Source organism: Sturnus vulgaris, chromosome 13, assembly GCF_052056855.1.
Source record: "Sturnus vulgaris isolate bStuVul1 chromosome 13, bStuVul1.hap1, whole genome shotgun sequence".
Taxonomy (NCBI): Eukaryota; Metazoa; Chordata; class Aves; order Passeriformes; family Sturnidae; genus Sturnus; species Sturnus vulgaris.
Genome location: NC_142255.1, coordinates 3,475,439 through 3,498,726, shown reverse-complemented (window position 1 = coordinate 3,498,726; position 23,288 = coordinate 3,475,439). Strand labels below are relative to the sequence as shown.

Genomic DNA, 23,288 nt, shown 5'->3' with positions numbered 1-23,288 from the left:
CTGCCTGTATGTTGTACACTTGAAGCTAATATGATCACAATAGTTCTCAGTTGATCTCTGGTGGAATCAAGCATACCAGTTATTGCATGTCTTACTGATGTCTTGCATCCAGCTGTAATCTCTAAGCGTGGTATGAAAATAATGACCTTACATGTGGGGATTTTTTCCTTTATCCCTCGCTTACAAGACATCTTGGTGTACTAAGTGCTGTAGAGCAGCTAATACATGATTTCTGAAGATTTATTATGAACTGTATTCTCCTTTCTCTCAGACCTCGTAATCTTTTGCCCCCTTGGAGCAGAAGAATTCAATGCAGTTGGAGATTTTGCAGTGTATTCAGGAAGGCAGGAACATAAGCTCTGTTAGAACTTGTATAGTGGCATTAGAAAAAAATCAAAGCGTTCCTGAGCAGTGGTATTCAAGATACCACAGGCTTCCTTGAATTTTTGAAGTAGGAAATAACTGTGGTAAGAGTTGTGGTATTTAACTTATTAATGGTAAACACTGGTTAAACTCCATGGTACTGAAATTTTGCATGTGGGGGACAAAGTTCCGTCCAAATGGCTCCAATCTGAAGGACTGTGGCTGAGCAGCATCGGGGCACCTGTGTACATGTTACTGAGAGGGGAGAGCTGGGAGCCTGCTGAGTGGTGCCTGGAATTCTCTCAGGTGTAAGGAGCAGCAGGACCTCTCTCAGCCATGGGTGAGAATGAAAAATCCTTCTACCTGCAGGTGTGTCTAGAGTACAGCAAGTCTGCAAAGGGGGAAGGTGGAAAAGAGGGAGATTCCTCTTGGAGAGGGGAAAGGACACAGAAGGGGATGCTGAGTGATTTGAAGACACTTGAAAGATGTAAATTCCTGAAGTTAGAGGAAGGAGGAGAAACCTGGATCTTTTGGGTGACAGCAGAGGTGATATCAGGCTTTGCATACTGTGGAGTAACTGTGTGAGAGAGAAAGGTGAGAGCAGGTCTGCAAGGAGGCTTTCTGGAGTTAAGTTGATGAGAGAGGGATATGTCATAACTTAGTTAAAACCAGTTCTGTTCTAGCCATACTAGAAGCCATTTCTTGTTACTCTGGCTTTGTGACACTCATGTTAATGATAACTGGCCTGTATAGTTGCAGAAATAGGTAATTAATAAATCTTGATTATTAGGAGTTGATAATTTGTTTCAAGTAAGCAGACTTCCTGCAGGAATTTGGACACATCAGATTCTGTACTGGTAGTAAAAAGAGTATTGCAGAATCAGATTTGCAAAATACCTTTCTCCTGAGCCCACGTGTGTAGCTGCTCTCAATAAAGCACTGCCATTAGTGCATGTGTAAGGTGTGCATTAAAGAGACCCTGCAGTGTCTGAGGGCTCCCAAAAACCATCCTGACACTTGGCCAGCTGAGGGTACAAGCACACAGTGGGTTTTGTGTGTGATCCTGCTGCTCTGAGGTGCTGTAATGAAAACCTGGACATAGTCTCAGGTCTACAGCCATGTCTCCAATAAACAAGTCAGTCTGTAGCAGTGCAGTGTGCTTTGCTCAGTTTGGGGTGTGGAGGATGTTGAACTTTATTTGTTGCTGTTAACATTGGCACAGCAATATTCCTTAGCTCCATTAGGTTGGCTCTCCACCACAGTGCACATTTTCAGAGGCTACACAGCTGACTTGCTATGCTGTTAATGCAGTCCCATAGTGTTGAGTTGTGTTTTAGCAGCAGTTCAGTAACACGTAGTGGATTTTTACTTTGGGTCTGGACAAAAGTGTTGAGTGTTTGTTTTCGTTTTTTTTTTTCTTTGAATTTCCTGGAGTGGAGAGATTACATGCTACATTATGATGATGTGGAGAGTAAAATGCTGCTTCACAGTGAAGAACAGTAATTGTTTTATTGGAAGACTGCATTTTTTTCTTTTATGCTCCAAATTCATGTTTTAATTCTGTGTTGTTTTGTTCCACAAGTAGCCTCCTGCCTTTTGCTTGGTATGGAGAGAGAATGAGGTGGTGGCAGCTGATAAGGGAGTCTGATAAACCTGTTTTTCCCAGGGTTATGTGCAATTTCATGTATGGGAATTGGCAGTTGGGACATCTTACATAGATTAGGTAATTTGAAGAACAACTGGCCATAAAAACTTGACCAGGAGAAATATTAGAATTATAATGCCACATTTGCATTTGTGTTTGTGACCATTTGAAGTGATGTTCTGTGCCTTTGCTGCTTTGGTTGTAGATGTTTTGGCTTCTTATCAGGTAGTGATGTTTTGAGCAGTGAGACATGTGTGTGCCTGGACAGAGATATGGAAGCAAAACACTAAAATATCTTGGATTATTCCACAAACTTTGAAGTCATTGACCTCTTATATGTTCCAATACAAGTTGCTGAAATTTTCAGATTTTTTTTTTCTCAAAATGTTATTTTCTGTGTTGAGTGTATAAAAATTTTTAATTCTTTCTAGAGAATTCTATGGCCTTGGGTTGAACTAATGAATTAGTGCAGGTGAAGGTACAGATTACGAACTGCTTGGATTTTGGAATGATTTGTACACAAGCGAATTGCCATTGAAATACTGGCCCTGTTGATACTTCCTTAGTTCTGTGGTGGCTGTCAGTGAAGATTGGCACTCGGAGATGCTGCTGAATAATCTGTATATTACAAGAAGCGTTCCATGGTGTAAGCTTTCTGCTGATGTGGAGCCGTGCTGTGGTCCCTGTGCACTCTGCAGGAGGCAGCTGGAGAAGGTTCGGTGTCAGAGCACCACACTGTGCCTGTGACACCTGAGGTGACAGCAGGGCAGGGGCTGTGCTCTCACAAGGGCCTCGTGAAGACAGAAGGGATCTCCAGAACCATTCTGTGTTCTCACAACAAACATTTCCTCCTGAGTACTTTGTGGTAGCCTTCTGCAATTGGTAGGACTTGTTTGTACAGAGAACTGTGTTTTTGTTTGTGGTTGCAGAGTGAATTTTACTGGCATCTATAGAGTTGTGATTTGTTGTGGTCTTTCTGCACATACCTTTGACCCTCCCTTCTCTAGCATGGCTGTGTTTAATGACATGAACAATTCTAAAACAAGGTATTCTGCTACACTTGCCTCCTTCCCTGGAGTGTGTGGGAGAGGCCAGCTGTGACCCTGTTACTGTGTTGATTTATTGTGCTCCTGAAGGTATTGGCCTCTGCAGCACTGAGTGTATTAGCAGAGCTGCCACAGAACACGATTAGGGGATTCTTTCACCTTCCTCCCATAAAGGTGCAAGGTGATTAAGCTCTTACAATCCTAGGGATCCTACCAAAGGATGATACTTCACCTGGGATTGTCACGTATAGGCTGTAGCTGTCAATACAGCCATGAAATTTGAGAGTAGAGTTGCAGTAATGTTGTGTGTTGTGGAGAGATGTGTATTTCAGACAGCTGAGCTCCGTGCCTCACCAAGGCAGGACTTTTGTTACAAATGTTCTCACTGAACTGAGCCTGGCAGGCTTCAGGGAGGGTGGAAGGCAAGGAAAGCTACACAGACTTGCCTTTGGGCACATTAGTAGAGTGTTATATACCATTTTAAAATTCAAGAGGAAAAGCAAGTTAAAGCAAGTTCCTCTTGTTTGGTAGTGATGCTTAAAATTCACTTTGCTTCCTTGCTACCACAAATACTACATTTCATTTTAAACTATCACAAACACTTTTCTTATCTTTTAGAGCTCTGGATCACTGGCATGTTAGATTCTTTAAGAAATGACAAATTTTTCATACCTAAAAGTGCAAATGTTAGAGTATTGTAATGTTCAATAACTTGATCTATAGAATACAGCAAATGGTGGGGTCTGTTTGAAAATAAAATTTTCAGGGGGTTAACTGCAGGTTTCTGGGAAATAGTTTGATTTGGAGTACTTTCAATGAAAGTGATCCTTCATGCTTTCTTTTTTCTTAATTATTCTAAAGGATTGGTTGAGAGGGCAGATGACAATCTGCTGGCTTTTAAAGATTCTTAAGCCTGGATTTCACTGGCACTTGAGCTGCTAGTGGTGGAAAATGCTTACTGCTTCTTAAGCTGCCTTTGGAAAATTTGGCCTCTAATAGTGGGAAACAATCTGTCAGTTGTGTAATCACAACTAATGCTGTTTTAAGTAGCTGTAAGTACTAGTGTTTTATGGTCACCAAGCTAAACTTTAGCTTTAAGAATATCTTCCTAAATCCTGATATTTTTGTTAATATTAACTCTGTGGGATTTTTCCTCTAAAGGCAATTTGATACAGGTGGAAAAATAAGTGGTGAATGATTGACTAACAATTGCAAATAATGTGTACTGAAGTGTAGCTAATTGTTGTTTATTCTTCAGCATTTATTGAATGTTCATGTAGAATATGTCTATGACCCTTAATAAAGATCTGATTCTGCTGTCTAATTAAATGGACAGAGTTGGAAAGCCCTCTGTGATTTGAAATCAATTATTTGGCATGTGTTTATAGCTGCAAATATATTCACCTTGAGCAGATTGCATTAGGCCTCTGAGATGTCTTGTTCCATTAGGATTTACTTCATTACCAAGATTTGGGTGAGCAAGAATGTCTCTTTCCAGCCTTCTCAGAGCTTCTAAGCTGGTTAAAAGACCTGTGAGTTTGGTGATCTGCTTTTTGTAAGTAAAGGGGGCGAAGAAAAATTTGAGGAGTGAGAAAATGAATATTAGGACTGTTAGGAAAATTAGCTAAGTTCTGATTGTATCTGGTATAAAAAGAATAGAATTAGGTTCTGTCTATGATGGGATTTTGTGAAAACTAACAAACAGAAAAGAAATAAAACTGGTTGAAATTTGTTCAGACAGTATGCTAAGGATTTTTAAGAGAAACCACCCCCACACTTTTTCCATCTAGTATGATCAGGAAATTAGAGAAAATTAAGAACTGTCACCACGTCATTGTGATTCTAAATCATAATGCAGTAGCCATGTGTTTAAATGTGTTCTCCTACCATTTAGCTGTGATAAAATGGCTCAGTTGTGTACAAGGAGAGATGATTGCTCTTCTGCCTTGTAGCAAACTGCAGGTACAGGTTGTTCTAATGTTAAGAATGAGGGCAAGATGTGTTATTTTGATTTAGCAACATCACAGTTCTAACACCATTGTAGTAATTTAGAAACGTCTCGTTTAAAAGTCTCTTACTAATATCAGAATTGTGTCAGTGTAGCTTTAGAAAGCAGGATAAAGATTATATAACATTGCAAGGAAATGGCCTTATTGTTAAGGATGAGAAAGCTTAGATAGGATATACTTAGATGACAGATCCTGCCCAGGAAAAGCTGTCTTAACGTGTGTGTTCCTGGAATCTTCTGTCACATTTTGCTGCCTTTTTTTTTTTTTTTTCCCCTTTGGTTAGCAAAATATTTCAATGCAAGTAGAGCTCTTACAGAGGATGTAATGGAATGACTGAGCAGTGAGATCCCGTGTGTATTCTTCTAACACGGTGGTTTTCCTAAATGATTTTGATCAGTTTGGAAATTGTTCCCATGACAGGAGTGCAGGGCTTTATTCCCTTTGTATTTTGTGTGTTTATTAGCAGGCTAAATTCTTTTGCTGCATTCTGTGACAGAAGCATTTGCATTGACAAAGCTCCCAGTCTGTCCTGTGCTGATACAAAGAGTCCCTAGAAGTGATGATGCTGTGAATTGTGATTGTATCTGTGCTGCTGTAAACATGCTGCCTGTGATGTCAGCGCTGGCCCCACGGCCTCCTCTGGGCAGGAGTGCTGCCTTTGCTGGTGGAGAGCAGCAGAAAAGCAGCAGTTACATAAAACCTCTCCATTACTGAGTGTGGTGAGAGCTGTGCAGCTGAGAGACATCACAGGGACAAAATCACTGCATGGCAGCTCTCTGCTGAAAGCCTCACAGTCATGGGGCTTTTCAGCCACTGACAATTAATAGTAAAATAACTGCTATTTTGGGACTCCTCTCATTAAACGTTGTCTTTGAGAAGCCTGTGTTCCCTACATGACACAACAGCTCAAATCCACCTCTTATCTCTATAGCATGCAGATACAGAAAAACTGCCTTAATTCTCCCAACAGAATTAGCTCATGTGAAGTTCAGTTGTTTGACCTTACAAGCCACAAGCTTAGCTTTAAGTTGCCTGCTGTGGTTATTACAAACCCATGAGCCTTTTTATATCTCAGGTTAGGAACGTTTGAAGTTCATGTGTGAATTCTGTATTTCAAAATATAGTGACTCACATCCGCGTGGAAATCAGCTGTTCCAAAAATATGGATTACTTACAGATCTAAAGGAACTTAATGCCATTTATGTTTTTAAATTAAATGAATGTAATTATTGGTGAGTGTGAAGAATTGAGAAATGTCACAACAAAATGGAAGTTTGATTGAATTTGTATTTTACTATTAAGCATCTGCTGTGATAAAGTTGGAATGTGCAATAAAACAGTCATATTCCAAAAATCTAAAACTTGAAGTATTGTCTGATATAGCTGAGTAAATATGCTTGCAGTGTTAAAGAAGAGCCTTTCTGAGAAGTGCATTTTTCCCATTCATGTTTCAAAAGCTAGATCAGACTAAAAATCTGAATAGTTAATAGTTTTTAGGACATAATCATTCATGTGTGCTATACTCTAATAATCCAGGCAGTGTTGAGTCCTTGCAGGTTTTCTCACCTACAGGAGGGAGCACAAAATGGAATGAGTGTAAACCACGAGTAAGGACTGTCACTCAGAGCAGGAGGCAGCAGCACGTTCAAGTAGCCACTGCAGTGTATTTAAACTCACAGTGGGATTGCTTGGTCACAGCTCTGCACTGTCAGTGCTGTCCCTGGCTGGTGACAGACATGCTGCAGGTATTTTGGAGGAGATCATTATATAGGCCCCCAGACTGCAATAGATACTGGTTGCAGTAAGGAATGTCCTACCGTGGTGTTGTTCCTTAAATTCTTCAGGTGGGGAAAGGAGAAACAAAATTGTCAGAGAAAAGGAATATAGACAGGGAAGAGTTGAGTTCTACTCTCCAAGCAGTCTTCAGATTCCAGATACAATTTAGAAGAGAGGACTAGCAGGTGTTTGTCTTCTATAAATCTTTGCAATTAATAGACTTATATAGGTCTGGACTAACAATACTTTAAAAATGCTTGATTTTAAAAAAAGCCAAAAATACCTGTTAGCAGAATGGTGCATGTGTGCACAGAACAAATGTGACTGTATCTGGAGAATATTTTTATTCTATTGAGTTAGAGGATTTTAAGAAACAGATGGCTTGGTGAATCCTGGAACAGATTTTGCTTGCTCTTTGTAGTTCTTGATGGGAATGTTGGTATAACCTAAAGTCATGGTAGTAATGTTTGCCCTTTCTCTTAACTTCATGAGCTGGGCTGAGAAGTTTGGCTCTCAAGCACAGCTGGGTCAAACCAGTGTTCAGGCAGTGGGGCCACAGAGATTGCCTCGTGCTGCTGCCCTGCACGTCCAGGTCTGTGTACAGTGGGAGAGGCTTGAGCTGAGAGGGTTGCACCAGTGTAGAAGACTTCACAAGTAGGTTGCATGTTATTAAGAATGAGATGTTATCAGTACAAAACCTGAAATACCTTTAATGAAGTTCAGCTCCTAAAAATAACAGTTTAGAAACCCAGTAGCAACAGGAAATTCAGCTTTGTTTCTCCCACAGAGATAGTGGTTAATGTGGTAAGTGAAACTGAGGAGAATTACACTCAGGTTCTGTGTTGTGTGAAGGAAGGGGATTAAACCACATCTGTAAGCCTGCCTTAGCCATAAATCTTGGCAAGCTGAGCACTGGACTCTCTTGATAGATATTTGAGTTACTGGGCCTTAGTTAATGAAGAATAGATATTCCAAGGTCTCTGCTTTGTGGGGCAGCAGCACGAGGCAATCTCTGCTAACTGTGACCCCACTGCCTGAACACTGGTTTGACCCAGCTGTGCTTGAGAGCCAAACTTCTCAGCCCAGCTCATGAAGTTAAAGGCAGTAGGGTAAACACTGTGACCATGGCTTTAGGTTACACCAACATTCCCATCAAGAAATATGAAGAGCCAGCAAAGTATAGTGTAGTGTGTATAGTGTGCTTTTGAAGTGAAGATGGAAGATGTGAACAGTTTGTCTTTTCATAAAGATACTGGGAATATCATGTATTCCTTTGAGGAGTTTTTAGCTGTGATTTAGAAAAAAATTATACATAAACTTGAGAGGATTGAACTTGTTAAAAATAAGTTTATGCAAAGGCTTCAGTTTGCAGATGGGAATTTTAGACCTCTGTATCCAGCACTTCTCTGGAGTATGGTGTCAGTCTGCTTGGCCAAAGCAGATGTCCTTTAGGCTTATGTTTTTGTTTATGGGGTTCAGCACTTCAGATAGAAGGTCACTTAGGAAATATACTTTATTCAAAGCCAGTTCTGACATGCTTGTATTTTTCTCCAGTTTTCAAACCTTGCCTGTTAACTGTTGAAGAATGAAGTATAATTTATTGTCTCTGGAATGAGAAAGATGAATTTTTCTTCCCCCTTTTCAACTGCAGTGAGGAAAGTGAATTAAAATTCCCTCATTATTTTGTAAGACCTGGGGATACAAAGATAATATCTGGGTGATAAAGCCGAGGTTCAGCAATTTGTCCTCAGCTACTAAAATTTAATTGAAAGGATAAGAAGTGGAGAATGCCTTAAATAGCTAAACCAAAACAAGTAAAATCCACAGGAATCAAGGATATAAAGGCACACTAACTGTCGAGTTGGAAGCTTCGTGGTATCTTCCATCCTCACCATGTTACCAAACCTGTGAGAGGAGAAAACTGGAATTGGAGAAGAGATTTTGGCACAGTGATGTGCCAGTGAAACTGTCCTGCAGGGCAGGACACTGGAGCTGCACTGCTTTCATCTGTGGGTTGGTGCTGGAAGAGTTTCAGTAATCCTGTTTGAGGAGGAAATCTAAACACTCCAGGTTTTATTGCTTTTACATCTTTTCTTTGCAGGAAGCTGTGTTTGTATGAAAAATCAGCATCACTTTTATTCTTTGACATGTACTACTTGTGATTCCATTTTTTGCTGATTATCACCCATATGGCATTTTTAAATTTCTCCCTCCTGCTCCACCTACCCCCAAGGTTTTAAACATTTCAGCACTGTCTCTTATGTATATCCATCATCTGAGAAAGACAAAAATAGGTTGAAATACTAGAAGAACCAGTTGGCTGGATTTCTTTCATTTTCCTTTGCATTGCCTAAAAATGTGGTGTTAAAAACTTCTGTGTTACCTGACATAGAGTAAGATAAAAGGTGATATTAATATTGTGTTCTGAAATTTTGGGGGTAAACGATTTTTAAAAGCTTTGTGGGTTTTTTTGTTTATTTTTTGGGTTTTGTTTTGTTTGTGTTTTTTAAACAGGAATCTTACCCCTCTTCATCACCAATATGGTTTGTAGAATCAGATGACCCAAACCTGACTTCAGTCTTAGAGCGTTTAGAAGATATTAAGAAGAGCAATACTCTGGTGAGTGAAGTATTTTGGTTATTTTGGGCATTTACTTGGGCTTGTGTGTTTACTTGGCTTTGTCATGTTAACAAGTAGGTCAACTAGTTCAGTTTTAGGGTTATTTGGAGGATTTTATAAACACAACATTCTCTTCCAGAAAAACTTATAAGCCAAAAGATTTGAGGCAAGAAGGAAAAGAGAACTTCTTTTAGAGAGTAAGCACTGAAGTGAAGTTACAGCCCCAGTAATTACAGTGAGAAGTTTTCTGAAAATAATTTAACAGTGAAGTGGATGAAAATGTTAAAACTGCTGAATAAAACAACTGTTGTAGCGTTTTGCTTGCACAGAAATCAATTGCAGAGGTAAAACTTTGTACTCTTGAGAATGTATATTCTCCAGAACATGACTATAATACCAAGAATTCTTGGTTTCTTGAATTCTTTCAGAGGAAATTTGACCTGAATGCTTCTAGTTCATCAGAATGCTCCCTAGGTACTGATACATTTAAGCAGTGTTGTGACTTTGGACAATTGCTACTTCAGGGAAATCTTTGTATACAGATTCTGCTGGTTATTTTGTATTTCAGAAAACTCTCGAGTCTTCAGTCTTACTTAAATACCCTTTTCATGTAGCAATGGGAGCTCAGGGGAAAGACACATGAATGTAAAAAGTTAACTTCCCCTTCTGTGTAGGAAACTGTCCTTGAACAGTGCTTGGAAATAAATTTCAGTACAAATGCAGTTTGTGCCACAAAAAGGAGTATTGCAGCATACTGACAAACTCAGGTGATCTTTATTAATAGATAATATGAACATTTTGTGTTTATTTCTGTGGGCATGAATATGATGCACACAAAACAAATCAATCTGCAGAATATTGCTTATTACATGGGTTATGTGCTTTTAGCATTTGTCTGGTTTGGGAAAAATTGAGAATGTTCTTTCTTAGGAAAACCTACTACTTATGTTTACTGGGATAATGTTCATCTAGGATACCCAGCCTTAAAGCAGAATGTAGAAGTGTCTTTTTCTGAAGATAGTTTAGGATGCATTTGACTTCTAGCAGAAATAATTAGGAAGCTAATAAAAGTGAGAGTCTTTGTGGGCCTTGTCATAATTAAAAACAATTGTAGAGGAACATTAGTGTTTTCCTGCATTTTTTTGGATCTGATTGCACAAGATGTACATCTCTGTATTGTTTACTTCAACCTAAAATTTAGATTGAGCTACATTCAGAAAAGTCTTAGTCCTTAATCTTTAGGGTTTTCTGCCTAGAAAGACACAGAAAGGGGCAGTAACAGAAAATCTGGCCAAATGAGCTTTTTGCTTAAAGACACTTTCCAGAAGATTGTGCAGCTTGAAGCTGGTGTGGCTGACATCAGAACTTAAAGGTTCTGATTGATGTTTCCTGTGTGCAGCTGCCTGCAAGAGGCTGAAGGCTTTGTTGTAAACATGCATGGGACTTGCTGTGCTGAATTGCATATGCACACAGGCTGCTTGTGTAGCTGGTAAGAAAACAGCTCCTGCTATCAAGATTGTACTTGCCCATGTAAAAGCTGCTGGGTTGATGTAATAGACACCTGTGATGGCCCGTTGGTTTCTCAGGAATCCACCCTGCACTGGGCTATGCCAAGGTGAAGGTACATGGGAGTGGTTGAGGAGACAAATACTTGCACTGCAAAATATGACTTCTTTTTTTGCTCCAAAGACTTTTTATTTCTTGTGTTTTGTTTTTTTCCCTGAAATTCTTCCCCATGGAACTCCCTCCCTTTCAGTGGCATGGAGCAGCTTGCTCAGACTTTTTGCAGCAGAGTAGGAGGGGATGGGGGACTACATGTAAAAATCCTAAGGCTTCTAATTTATCACAGACTTATAAAAATTCACTGTGTTTAATTTAGAATAATCCAGAATGTTTCAAACTAGATTTCATTTAATTTACTGCAGGTAAAGGATCATTAGTGCCATGTTGCTCTAAACTCAAAGTTACTGGAGCAGGGCATTGGACTCTTCCAGGAGCTCAGCTATGCTAAAGCAGTGCTAGCACATATACCCTGGTTTAGCCTTTGCTATTCCACTGCCCTTTCTACCTGCTTTGTGACATGGGACAGGTGTCACCTGTTGGCAAACTGAAGAACATGCTCTTCAGGCATAAATGTTTGACACGTGGAAGCCTTGCCATTTGACATGGTAAAAACGAAAGCTGGTTTATGATGTTGAAATCATACATGTGTTTCCTGGAATATCTTCAGTGGGTCTGAAACTGTGTTACTTACCTTGCACCAGCATGCTGCTTTTGCTATGAAAATTTGTTGAAACACTAAAAGTGTTGAAAGATTATTAAGAATTTGATCAACATGGATATCATCAGGTCTGGACAGCTCAGCTGCTTGGTTGTCAATGTTGGACAAGTTTCAGTCAGCAGATGAAGAGGCTGCAGACTTCTTCCAGCCCCTAGTGTCTCCTGAATTTCCTTCTGAAAATCAGCCTCACTTTAGACTTCCTAAGTATGAAACTGCAATCTGCCTTCTAGTGGCTGTGCTATGTAAGAGAGAAATCTTACTGCAATTCCCTTGTTCTGTTTAATGTGATGGAAGTTACATGATGCAAGTCTGAAGCCTCAAACCTTATTTCATGAGATGTTAAGTATTACTCTAGACTATTTGAAGGCTTGCTTTTTAAATTGAATGGAGAAATGGGCTTAAATTCAGAGAGGCAGCTTTAATTCTCACACTCTAGACCTTTAAGTTGCATGGAAGATGTCAAGAGTAAGTACACAATTCCTGGCATAAGTATGTTTACAGCTTGGATAAGCTCATGTCTTGAAGTGCACTGCTTCTGTGTTAATATTTTAGATTATGTTGTCTCTTGCAAGCTCCCAGTGTGGCAGCAGCTATTTCTGTACTGGGAGTCAAAATGCAGGAATCAGCTTTGCTGTACTCTGAAACTGCCTGAGGCTGCTGAGTGTGGGGGAGGCCAGGGGAGGTGCTGTCACTGCTACCTGATAGCCAAGTAGTGGCCACACTCCAAGTGACAATTATTGCTTCCCTCTGTTTCCATTTGTACCCTTCTTCAGCACTTTCTCAGTGGTAGGCTAAGATGTATTGATGCATTTATTTTTATATAGATATTGTGGGTGTAGGTAGAGACACATAGAATAATTAAGTCTCTCTATGCTTAAACTGTACTTCTTAAATTCATTTTTCTTGGTAATCAGGAAACAGGGTGTTTCATAGTGAACCCAGCAGGATATTAATATCATCAAAGGTATCCTAAAATTGTGAATGCTTTCAAACTGCATTAGGAAGGTCTCTTCACACATAAAAAAGGCCTCCTAGTGTAGGCTGGGTTTCAGAAAAAATTGTTCTAAACTGTTACTGGATGTGCAGGACATTAAGATAGGAAACAAAATTCCAAGAGATATTTGTGTTCTAAACCAGCATTATGGTGTCCAGAAGAACCACCAGCTCCTCAGAACTCCTGAAGCATTAAAAATTGTAGAGAATGTATATTCTACTGATGTCATTTTTGTTATTTTTCTATTAATTATAATTGTTATAACAAATTTATAAGTGTACTGTATTTGGTCACTTGAGGGTTTCCTTTCTGCAGGCTATTCACATTGCTCCTTTACCCTGTGGGTTCTGGTTGCTGTTTACTTTGTGCTTTAGGCAGTTTGTATTCCAGGGAAACTACTGGTGTCCTGATAGCTCACTTTTCTTCAGTAGCCTCCAAGTGTGTGTGTTAAGCATTCATTTTACATTAGTCAAGCCTGTGAAGTTACCCTGGAAATACATTTAAATTGTTGATACATGACAGAAATCAGCTCTCCCTCTTGATAGTCTGTTCATGTACATACCAACACATACCAAACCCTGCCAGGCCCTGCTTAGAGCACAGGGCTGGATCAGGTGTCTTCCAGACGTGCCTTTCAGCTCAAATTATCCTGTGATTTTTCATACAGATGAGCAGAGGACAAGGGATAACAGTGGTGGTGATCCATGGCAGAAAGATCAATGGTATTAATTTAACTCCTGTGGAGGAAAAATGCAGCAATAAGGAAGAAGGGTGGAAGGGTTGTACAGACAGGATCAGCTTCTTGCTCTGCCACCACCTTTGCAAATTGTAGACACGGATTTCAAGCAAAGCAGCTGATCTAGAAGAATGAGCTGCAGTGTGAGTTGCATGAAGCTGACCCTGCAATGTAGAATCCTGCCAGGGAAGGGGATCCCTGCTCTCAGCAGGTCTCTGCCTCCCCCTTCATGCAGAGATGGTGATCGTGTGCTGGAGCACATAGGAGCTGATCTGCCACCAAGCTGATAAGCTGCCACATCGTGTGCTAGGGCACAGGGTGGTGCCAGTGGAAGTGAGAAGGTGCAAAGCTGCTGGAGGCCCCTGCCAGGCACAGCTGTGACTCGGCCCAGCCTGTGCCAGCCCCTCCTTGTCTCCAGGGTGTCCCTGCTCCTTACTTGTGCTGCTGTGCTCGGGAGTGAGGGAAGCTCACAGTGTGTTAGGTCCTGGCTGTAGAAATCCCTTCTGAGTTTCAGCTCAGCTGACAGGACCTGTTGTGGGGAGGAGGGGGAGTGGAGGAAGCAGGGCAGGAAGCAGTTCTTAACTCTCCAGCCCTTATTGTCTCTCTGTCAAGGCACATCCAGTACTGTGTTCATCTGCTTTTCCAAGGCCAGTGCCAACTGACCAGCCCAGTGCCTATGGTGCAGTCTTCCTTCACTGCTTAGATTTATTTTTGTATGATTCACAGAAGATGTAAACAAATTATTGACCTTGTGAGAAAAATTATAGCTCCTGGAATTGTATGGTTTATGCTTCAGCTCTCCATAGGGCAATGTTTGTGCAGAGGTTTCTCAACAAAATGTGTAGCAGTGCAACTTTAAGCATTTTGTACAAACAGAAAATAATAGTTCTAGGACTTGTGATTCTATCTGGCAACTAACTTTTTGATTGATGAACCTGATTCCTGTCTGCTAAAAGATTTCTTGATGTTCTGGATACCCAGGAAGCTTCAAACGAGTGTAGAGTCTTAAAGCTGATGAGAAATGGGACTGTTACAGAAGGGATTTTGCCAAAACCTTTCATGTCTCCTGTATATACTCCTAAGAAAGACTGTGCTTGTGCCCCAGTCCTTTTGGTGATACCTGCTTTGTTTTTGAGTTAGGCTGATAATCTGCTTTATTTTGGGGTTGGGTTGACTATCATAAATGATGCAGGAACAAGAGACATGGTGTGATAGTGTTGTAATGCAGGCTGGTATTCCAGTTCATGGCCCCAGATGGATAAATAACATTCCTATGAAACACAGGGTGGAATTCTGCTGTAGAAGGGAAAAGCACTGAAGCTTTCAGATAGGCAAATGCTGCCCTTATGCTATCACTGCTAGTGATTTGAGCTTGGAAATGAGCTCTTAACCCTGGAGAGACTGAATTTTTCCCTTCCAGTGGAGTACGGTGAGAGCATTTAAACTGGCCAGAGCAAGGCTTTAGACATTTATTTTGGAGTGTGTGTGCAGAAATGACTGTCTTGCACACTGCCCTCAAAAGTGACAAGACAAATCTCCTTGGTATCCAGAAGAAAAATCCGTAAATGGATGAATAATTTCTGCAAGCTTCATCTAGGGTATTATTTTGCAAATAATGAGGTGTTAACCTTTTTACAAATGAGTTTTGCAGTCCTTTTTTTGTGTTCCTGACATAGCTGTGCAAAGGCAGGAAAGTTAGGAAATGCAGCAGTATAGTCTTTTGTGTCTTGGCCTTAACTAGGAATCTGAAGCTGCCTAGAGAAAGTGAACAGCTGTAGAAATCAACTGAATTAGTGTGGTGATCAAAGAGCAAACTAGATGTTTGCTGCAGCAGTACATTTTTTTCTGGCTTGCATTAGTGAGTGTGAGGTGTTACATAGTTTGCAGTTAACAGAAGCTGCAGGTTGGAAACACAAGTCAGATAGTGACAGACTGTGTCTCACCCTGACACAAGATACAGCAAGCAGAGTGCCTGTGCTCCAGCTCAGAGCCTGCCTGGCTCCTGGGACTTGGACAGGGTTTGTCCTGCTCCTACTGCCTCACTGTGTGCCCTGTAAAGGAATTCCAGTTATGGAAAATCAGACTGTTCCTCCTTGGTTCTTTGAAGGTCTGGTTATTTAAGCTGGGTAATGGGAATGGCCCACTTTGTCTCCTGGAATGTGACCATTTGCTTATTCCATAGTGATGTGTGGCTCAGACACCCATGTTTGCAATAGATGCTGCTGTCAGGGTACACTGTTTTTCTGCTCATGGCTTTCTTCTTAGACACGGGAAGATGAATGGGAGTCATGGTTAACTTGCCACGTCCTTGAGTTTCTATTGTGGGGACTTCACTACAAAGATTGCAGAGGAAATTTATTCCAGCCTGAGCAGATTTAAATGCTGCACACTGGCTTTAAGTTTAGTATCAATGTGTGAAGAAAATTCAAAATACATTTCTCTGTGCTTTGATTTACATAAACACAACCATCTTTTCTTGTTTTTTGTAGCTTCTTCAGCAGCTGAAGCGATTAATATGTGACCTCTGCAGATTATATAATCTTCCTCAGCATCCAGATGTTGAAATGTTAGATCAGCCATTGCCAGCTGGACAGGTAAATTAAAAAGCTGTGGACACCTTCTTATGCCAGCACAGGAGTTGTTTTTTTTAATACCAAGAAATAAGATAATGGGAATGATTAAACCTTGTGTAAACCAGAGCTGAGATATGAAGCACTGCTGTGTTATGTCTTCAATCTGGATTTTGTTTGCAAAATCCATTTAATAATGGTGTGATAATATTACACAATTCCCTTTGAAGTTTCTGTATCACTGAAAGGTGTGTATGTGATAGCAGTGCTGTCAAGTTTAATTCCCTCCTAAACACTGTTTGAGCCAATCTCTGAGCACTTGGAGTGCTTCCCAAACTTACTTTTTCTGGAATATTTGGCTCTTTGTTGAAGAATATCTGTTTCACAGTGTGTGCTTGGATGAACTACTGTTGATGTTTTCCTTCTTCAATCCCTTGCAGAGACGTGGGATATCAAGGCCATATGCTACTTAGTGTAGGGAGTGCACTTGAAAAATTAAGAATTGTGAAGGCCTTTGAGGTGTTCTTATTAACCAAAATGTTTTGTATTGTGCTGAAAACAGAATTGGTAACTGACAGTAACTGTTCTTTTTTGTGTTTTTAATAAGATTACAGGATGTTCTTTTGCTTGCACACATTAAGATGACATGATAGCTAAAATACTCCTGTAGAGTAACAGATGGCTTTCCTGTGGTGACAGTACTACAGTAATAACAAATAACTTGCTTAATTTTTGGTCATGTACCAAATTGTAATTCCATAGGTCTTTTCTCTGAGCTACCCACTCAGCAGTGCAGCTGTAAGGCAATGGGCTGTGCAACTTTGTGGAGGGTCTCACATGTTGTGAAACTCAAAAACAAACTCATGGAGGGTTTCTTAACCAGAAATGTCAGACAGTTTCAAGTTAAATAAGAAGGGCCTTAGTGACTCTGACCAAAGATTCATCTGGTCCCATGTATTGTCTAGAGCAGTGTCATTCTTCCTTTGCCAGAGGAAGAGTAAGCTGAAGACAAGCACATCAGAATGCTCCTGAGTATTTCTGCAGCTCAGACTTCCTGAGCTTGGAGTGGCATCCTGAAAGAGAAAGGCATAAAAATGAACTCTATGTATAGTTTTGGTATTTCCTCAAGTAGTCAAATAGCAGTGGCTACATGACAATAGTGGTGGCTGCATGAAAGTTCTAGGTAGTGAGAAAAAGAATCCATTAAGTTCTAGAGGTCTAAAGTTGGTTGAGCTTTTTCTTTCTAGGGTATAGATGTAGATGGATTCTTGTCAGAATCATGATCTGATTTAATGGTTATGGGGCTGTTGATTTAACCCAATTGATGTGTTTGTTGCATTTGTCACTGTCTCAGAATAAAATGTTCCTTATCTGAAACTCAAGTTTATGCTTATAACTTCATTGGAATTAATTGAGACATTTTATTTATTTTTGCTTCATGCAAAAATCTCTTTGCTGTCATACTCCAGGAAAGCATCTTTTTGCATCTTACCCTCATCTGCAAAGGACTGAAGTTTAACATGTAACTTTTGCATTTACTGTATTTGCTATATACTCTCTTTGAGAGTAGACTTGCTGATTTTGAAAGCAAAAAGCATATGCAGAATTTATGCAGAACCCTCATTGCTGTATTGCAGAATGGAACAACAGAAGAAGTTACATCAGAGGAGGAGGAAGAAGAAGATATGGGTGAAGTATGTCTGTATATGAGGTTGTTGTCTTATCTAGTAGAATTTTGGCATTTTGCTCTGCAATGTCTGGCTAATAATTAAACCAAACTGTAAAATGTAACCTCCCTGGAGCTCAACAGAAAAGATAATTAAAATTTGGATGTTTACCTGAATGTCAGCTTTCCCTTCAACCAGAAAACTAGTGAAATTTTCTTCTTAAACCTAGATCTCAGCTGTGAGGTACTTGGATACAGAGAATTGGACATCTGTTTGTGCTTTAGTCAAACAATACATAACATTGTGTGCCAAATCAGTAAGTTTTTGCATTGTTAACTCCTATTTCAAGCAGCATGTGAACTGGCTCTGATACAGTTGGAAGTGCCTCCCAAATTGAAGCAGACTGGCTAAGATTAAATCAGTTTGCTGACTCATTAAATGGGTGAACTAGTATTTGAGTGTAATAAATTGAAGGAAATGGAAGGACATTGAAACAGACACACTAAACTTTTATGTTCATGTCTGGCAACATGGTGCTCTCTTAAATGAGCTTTTTAGTTGTAAGAATCACCCTTTTTCCTTGCTTCTGCTACACATTAGAATCACTCCAAGATGCTTGCTTTCTACACCACCACAGATTGCCTTTTTATAGTAGAACTGTTCTGACTACTTCAGATTTAGATTTTTAATGAAGAATAAACAACTCTCTCTGAATAAATGATCTTCCTATAGGAAGGATCTAAATGTTACCAAGTTGTTAAATTAATTTGAAGCAGCCTTTCTTGCACCATGTTTAACCTGATCCAGACTGTTTGCTGGAGCTGGTGTTTCTGTAAAGGTGGTGTCTCAAGGCTCTGATTGCTTGCAGACTGCTAGAGTAGCCTTTTGCATTCTCTTTGGGTTACTTTGTACAAAAAAGAAATGGTCTGCCATTGCTTATGAGCTGTCAGGGGGCTGTGCATGGCAGTGATATCTGCAGCCTGTAATCCAGTCCCAGTTCTAAATGGAGAAGCAGTTCACAATTCCTCAGCTCTGTCATTGGAGAAACATGAGCATTTTGAAGAACACCCAGTCTAAAGTCTGTTACAGGTGAAGGAAGCAGCGTTGTCAAATGCACCAGGTGTTTGTGACATAGGACATCCCTGAGCCTGAGCTTTCCTGCCATGTGAGATGAGCCTGTCTCAGGATACAGAGTGCAGGGGTTTAGTGCCTTGGTACAGAATGTGGAACTGAAGTGTTGGCTCGTGTGAGCAGAATGCCTGACCACAGAATTTTGTCTTGTGTCCTGATTCCAAAATTACTGCATCTAATCTTCAGCTGAAATGTTAACCTTGAATAAAGTACACAGTTTTCTAATATTTAACTTTCTTGAAGGGTTGCTGTAGCCCTGCCAGATATGTTAATCACTGCTTGCAAGAAGTGTGGTATAGCTAGGATTCTAATTGCAAGAGTCTGCTTTTGAAAACATCTTGGAGCCACCCTAACTTGGGGTACTTTTGGATTCTCTAGTCTGGTTTGCTGCCTACTTCAGTGGGCTAATTCTTTACAATCCTGTCTTCCTGCAGAGGTTGTGCTTGTTTCTGTGACCAGAAACACACTGAATTTGGGCTGCAGTTGTATTATGAAGGCTCCCTGTACTTCAGTGGATATGTTGGCTGGGGGTGAAGTTAGAACAAAACAGAAATGACATCCAACAATCACAAATCCATAGTGCTGTGTAGTATGTGGCTGTATCCCACATGCCCTTGGAGAGGGTTTCATTGAATGAAGAGCTCAGTACAGTTACTTACAATTAACCTCTCTCTCCTGTAGGACATTGAAGATCTGGATCACTATGATATGAAGGAGGAGGAACCAGTTGATGGGAAGAAATCTGAGGATGAAGGCATTGAAAAAGAGAACCTTGCAATCTTAGAAAAAATCAGAAAAAATCAAAGGCAAGATCACTTAAATGTGAGTTAATGATTCCATGCTTCTTCTTTGCAATACTTCTGACTTTAAAATAGAGATGGTTTTCAGCAAAGAAAGCCCATTACCATGCACCTAGACATAAATTAACCTGTAGATGACTGTTTAACTGCTCATCTCCAGAGGTGTCCATGTGGTTGTCCCTCTGTTTCTTGCTTGGTGTCTGTTACCAATATTACTTCTTGCAGAATCAGCAGAATGCATCTAGGCTGTGAGTGTGACTTTGTTGCCAAACCCTTATTAAAGTAAAAATACTAAAGTCATAATTAAAATTGCCTGTACTAAAAGTCATGGGTGACTTAAAATACTTGGTAAACCTGTGCTTTAAACCCATTTTATGCATGAGTTTATTTTTCAGTCATAGCTGTGCTACTTGGAAATTACTGACAGGTGGTGGATTGTTGGCACTTTTTTTATTGCCATGTGTAAAGTAAGGGGCCTTCAGAGCTCTGAAGCTTTGTCAGTTTTAAGTGATCTTGCCAGCAGGCAGTTGTAGAAAAAGTGCTTGTTCTCCAGAGGCTTAGGAGCATTCTGTCCCAAGTGCCAGGTTCCAGAGGGGCTTCTCCTTCTCAAAGGTGCATGTAGGAGGCTGTGGTGATGTCATACAGCCTTAATTTCATTTACCCTGACTCCCAAAGAAATCAAAAGCTTTTGTTTCATAGAGGCTTAAAATGTGTAAAAAATTTTAATACTTCTGTTCATGATCTGTATAATCCAAAGGGTTTTTAAATTTTGACACCCAAACCTGATTGGCATTGCAGGGTTTAAAAGCAGGTAGATGTCAGGTCCCAAACTGCTTTGGCTGTATAGCCTAGTCAGGTTTGGCTTGGCTAACCATAAGCACAAGTGTCACTTACTGGTTTTGTCTAAACTTGAATGTTCACAGTTTGAGAAGATACCTAGTGAGGTTTTGTGTGTTTGTGTGTAACTCAACTCCTAATAGTAAAGAGTCTTTAATTGTTAAGGAAAATATATCCTCTTGCAGCCTGAAAGGCACGGCCTGCTTTACAATCATCTAAATTTTGGTAGACAAGAAAAAAGGTTTTTGTAGTGTCAGCATTCTGCCTTGGTGCAGAAAGCCTCCTAAAACTGCAGATTTCCTTTTGCTATCTGTTCTTTTCCCATTTGACAAATACTGCCTTTCCTTTTGCTTTTTCCCTCCACATTTAGTGGAGCTGAAATGAACACTGTTGGTTTTCTGTTTGACAACAGCAGATTCAACTTACATAATAGCTATTTCTCATGCCAAGACACTCTCGTTGATGCTGGTGCATAAACAAGGTCAGCTGAGTAGAGGGAACAGGGTATTCAACTGCTGCTGAGGAACTGTGGTATTTTTGTGGGTCACCAGAAATAGCTGTGCTGCTGAAATAATTTCTCCAAGGACTTGTCAGAGTTTACTCTCAGGTGCTGGAGAACCAAAAGCTATAGCTGTGCTACTGACCCAGGAAAGAGCTAACCCAGTAGCACTTTATTGGTCCTCCTTGCTGCCAAAACAGGGGGTTCTGATAGAATGTGTTAACCATGCTCTAGGACAGCAGAAGTTTGCTGAGTATCCTAACACAAAGCAAAATTTAAATCTGTACAGCCCTCACAACTGGGTTTCTTAGAGGGCAGGATGAGTTTCACAAACCCAAATGCAGTGCCTAAACCTAGTGTGGTTTTTCACAGGAGCCCTGCAGCCTTTTGGGATGCTCTGGTTCCTCAGCAGAGGCCAGTAAAACAAAGCCATGCCATTTACATGCTGCTTGTTGGAAAAGGGAATGTGCAGCATAATATAGGGCTTTGACTGGTGCCCAGGGCAGCCAGAAGACTTTGCAGTTCCTTTCCATGTTCTTTGGCCCAAGTCCATGGGCTGTCCTCTCTGCACTTGGCTGCAGTACAGACTGGAGTTACAGATCAGGCTCATGGCAAAGCAGTGCATGCACCCCATTCTCATTTACTCCTGATAGGTTAAAGACATTTTTCTGCTTCTCAAGGTGTTGCCATAGGAATGTTTAGGGTTTATGTGTGTTGTACAAGTTAAGAGTGTGTATTTACTAACTTTGTAAATGAGTTCTTTCCTTGGCAGTATCCTTAATCCCATTCTTCTTGCTGGCATCAGGAAATAAATTTGGCTCATGGTACAGTATGTAACTTGGAGCAAGAATTAATCCTCCTCTTAACATTGTAATAACTTTAAAGAGCCACTTGGTTACCTGGAGTTAAAAAAGGTCTTTGAACTGGAATCATTAACTTCAAATATTTAACAACTTGCTGCTGCTTGCTTTTCAGAGGTCTCTCCCCACAGTCATTTTAGAGATTAATGCCTTTCTTATTTAGATAATGCTATTAGCTTTTCCTATTTCATACTGAGGAGTTTAAGCACTTCCCTTTAGAAGTCTCCAATGTCTCTACTTTCATCTTCAGATTGTATGAAATCTAAGGTGTCATTTCTATTTTTAGTCTAATCCTTGAAGGAAGTATGAACCTACTTTAACTTCCAGGAATGAATGTGCTCCTGTACAAATATGGAGAAAGTTCAGTGACGATGAACTTGTGTTCTTTAGCTCTTTTTGGGTCATTTTAGATTTCAGTTTATTATCTTGGAGAAGTTCTCATGTGTTGTTTCAGCAGGTAATTTTTGGTCTTGTGGCTAAATCTCCTGAAATGTACTGAGTGAAGAGGTTTCCTGTAGTGTTCTGATGTGTTCACAGTGTTTTTCTGATCAAACCAAAAACAAGCAATCAGATCTTTGGATATAAAACTGCAGTGACCTGCACCTCCTACCCCCTATAACTTGGTGAGGAGAGCAGGCTGTGGGTGCATTTTGAGGGTTGGAAGCGGGGGGGAAAAAAGCCCTGGTGTCTCTGTGGCCTTAGTACAGCAGGGCAATGGCAAGTGCTGGTCCAACTGCACCATGAGTTTCATGTTTCCAGCTGTGGCTCGTCCTTGGGGGAAGAGTTTGAGAACAGGACAGTAGTGATGCATCTCTGAATATTTTTCATGTCCAACAGTTTTGGCTGTGAGAATTCCTGCATCAGGTATTTCTGTTATTTGCAGCTCTCAGCAACTGGCATGTTGTCAGCATAGATGCTTGCCTCTTGTAGCAGGGATTTCTCCAGCTTACCTGCTCATTGTTCTGGAGAGCCACAAAATATGCTGGTACAGGACAGGATGATTGAGATTTTTGTGCCTATTTGATTACTTATTAGGAAAAGTCACTTTGGTCTGGTCTGGCATCTCATTTAGCTACTTAGATGAAATGGCTTTGCCTTGCTGCTCTTGGCATCAGCCCCACGTGACAGATACCTGTCAGATCCCATGACTGACCACTTACGTCTGAGGCAGTTGCAACTATAAATTTTACTGTCACCATTTGAGAAATGGGAACTTTATCTCCCTTGGAGTATCAAGTCCCACTTTTCCAGAAGGATACTGTTATTTATATCTGAGTTCAGTCTTTGAAATGATAACTTGCATGTAGTGAGTTATGGAAAAAGTTTTTAATTTTAGTATCACTGTAGTCAAAACTGACCTCAGTGCTCTGTATCGTGCAGTGGTGGGATGCAAGTCGTGCTCTCCTCTCAACTGCACTTTACAGTAGCTCCAAAACCCTGAAGTGACACCAGAAT

The 23,288-nt window shown here is 40.4% G+C and overlaps 1 protein-coding gene across 4 annotated transcripts in view; it reads left to right on the top strand.

Annotated features, from left to right (window-relative positions):
* Positions 1 to 23,288, top strand: part of UBE2Q2 (ubiquitin conjugating enzyme E2 Q2) — a 45,125-nt gene that overhangs the window by 6,226 nt on the left and 15,611 nt on the right. For 3 of the 4 annotated variants that reach the window (XM_014879191.2, XM_014879192.2, XM_088172351.1), the window contains exons 2-5: positions 9,354 to 9,458; positions 15,959 to 16,063; positions 17,677 to 17,733; positions 19,519 to 19,659. In XM_014879191.2, the coding sequence (XP_014734677.1) occupies positions 9,354 to 9,458; positions 15,959 to 16,063; positions 17,677 to 17,733; positions 19,519 to 19,659 (408 nt within the window). Of the gene's footprint in view, positions 1 to 9,353; positions 9,459 to 15,958; positions 16,064 to 17,676; positions 17,734 to 17,935; positions 18,023 to 19,518; positions 19,660 to 23,288 lie in introns of all 4 variants that reach the window. The other variant, XM_088172350.1, reaches the window with a different exon arrangement.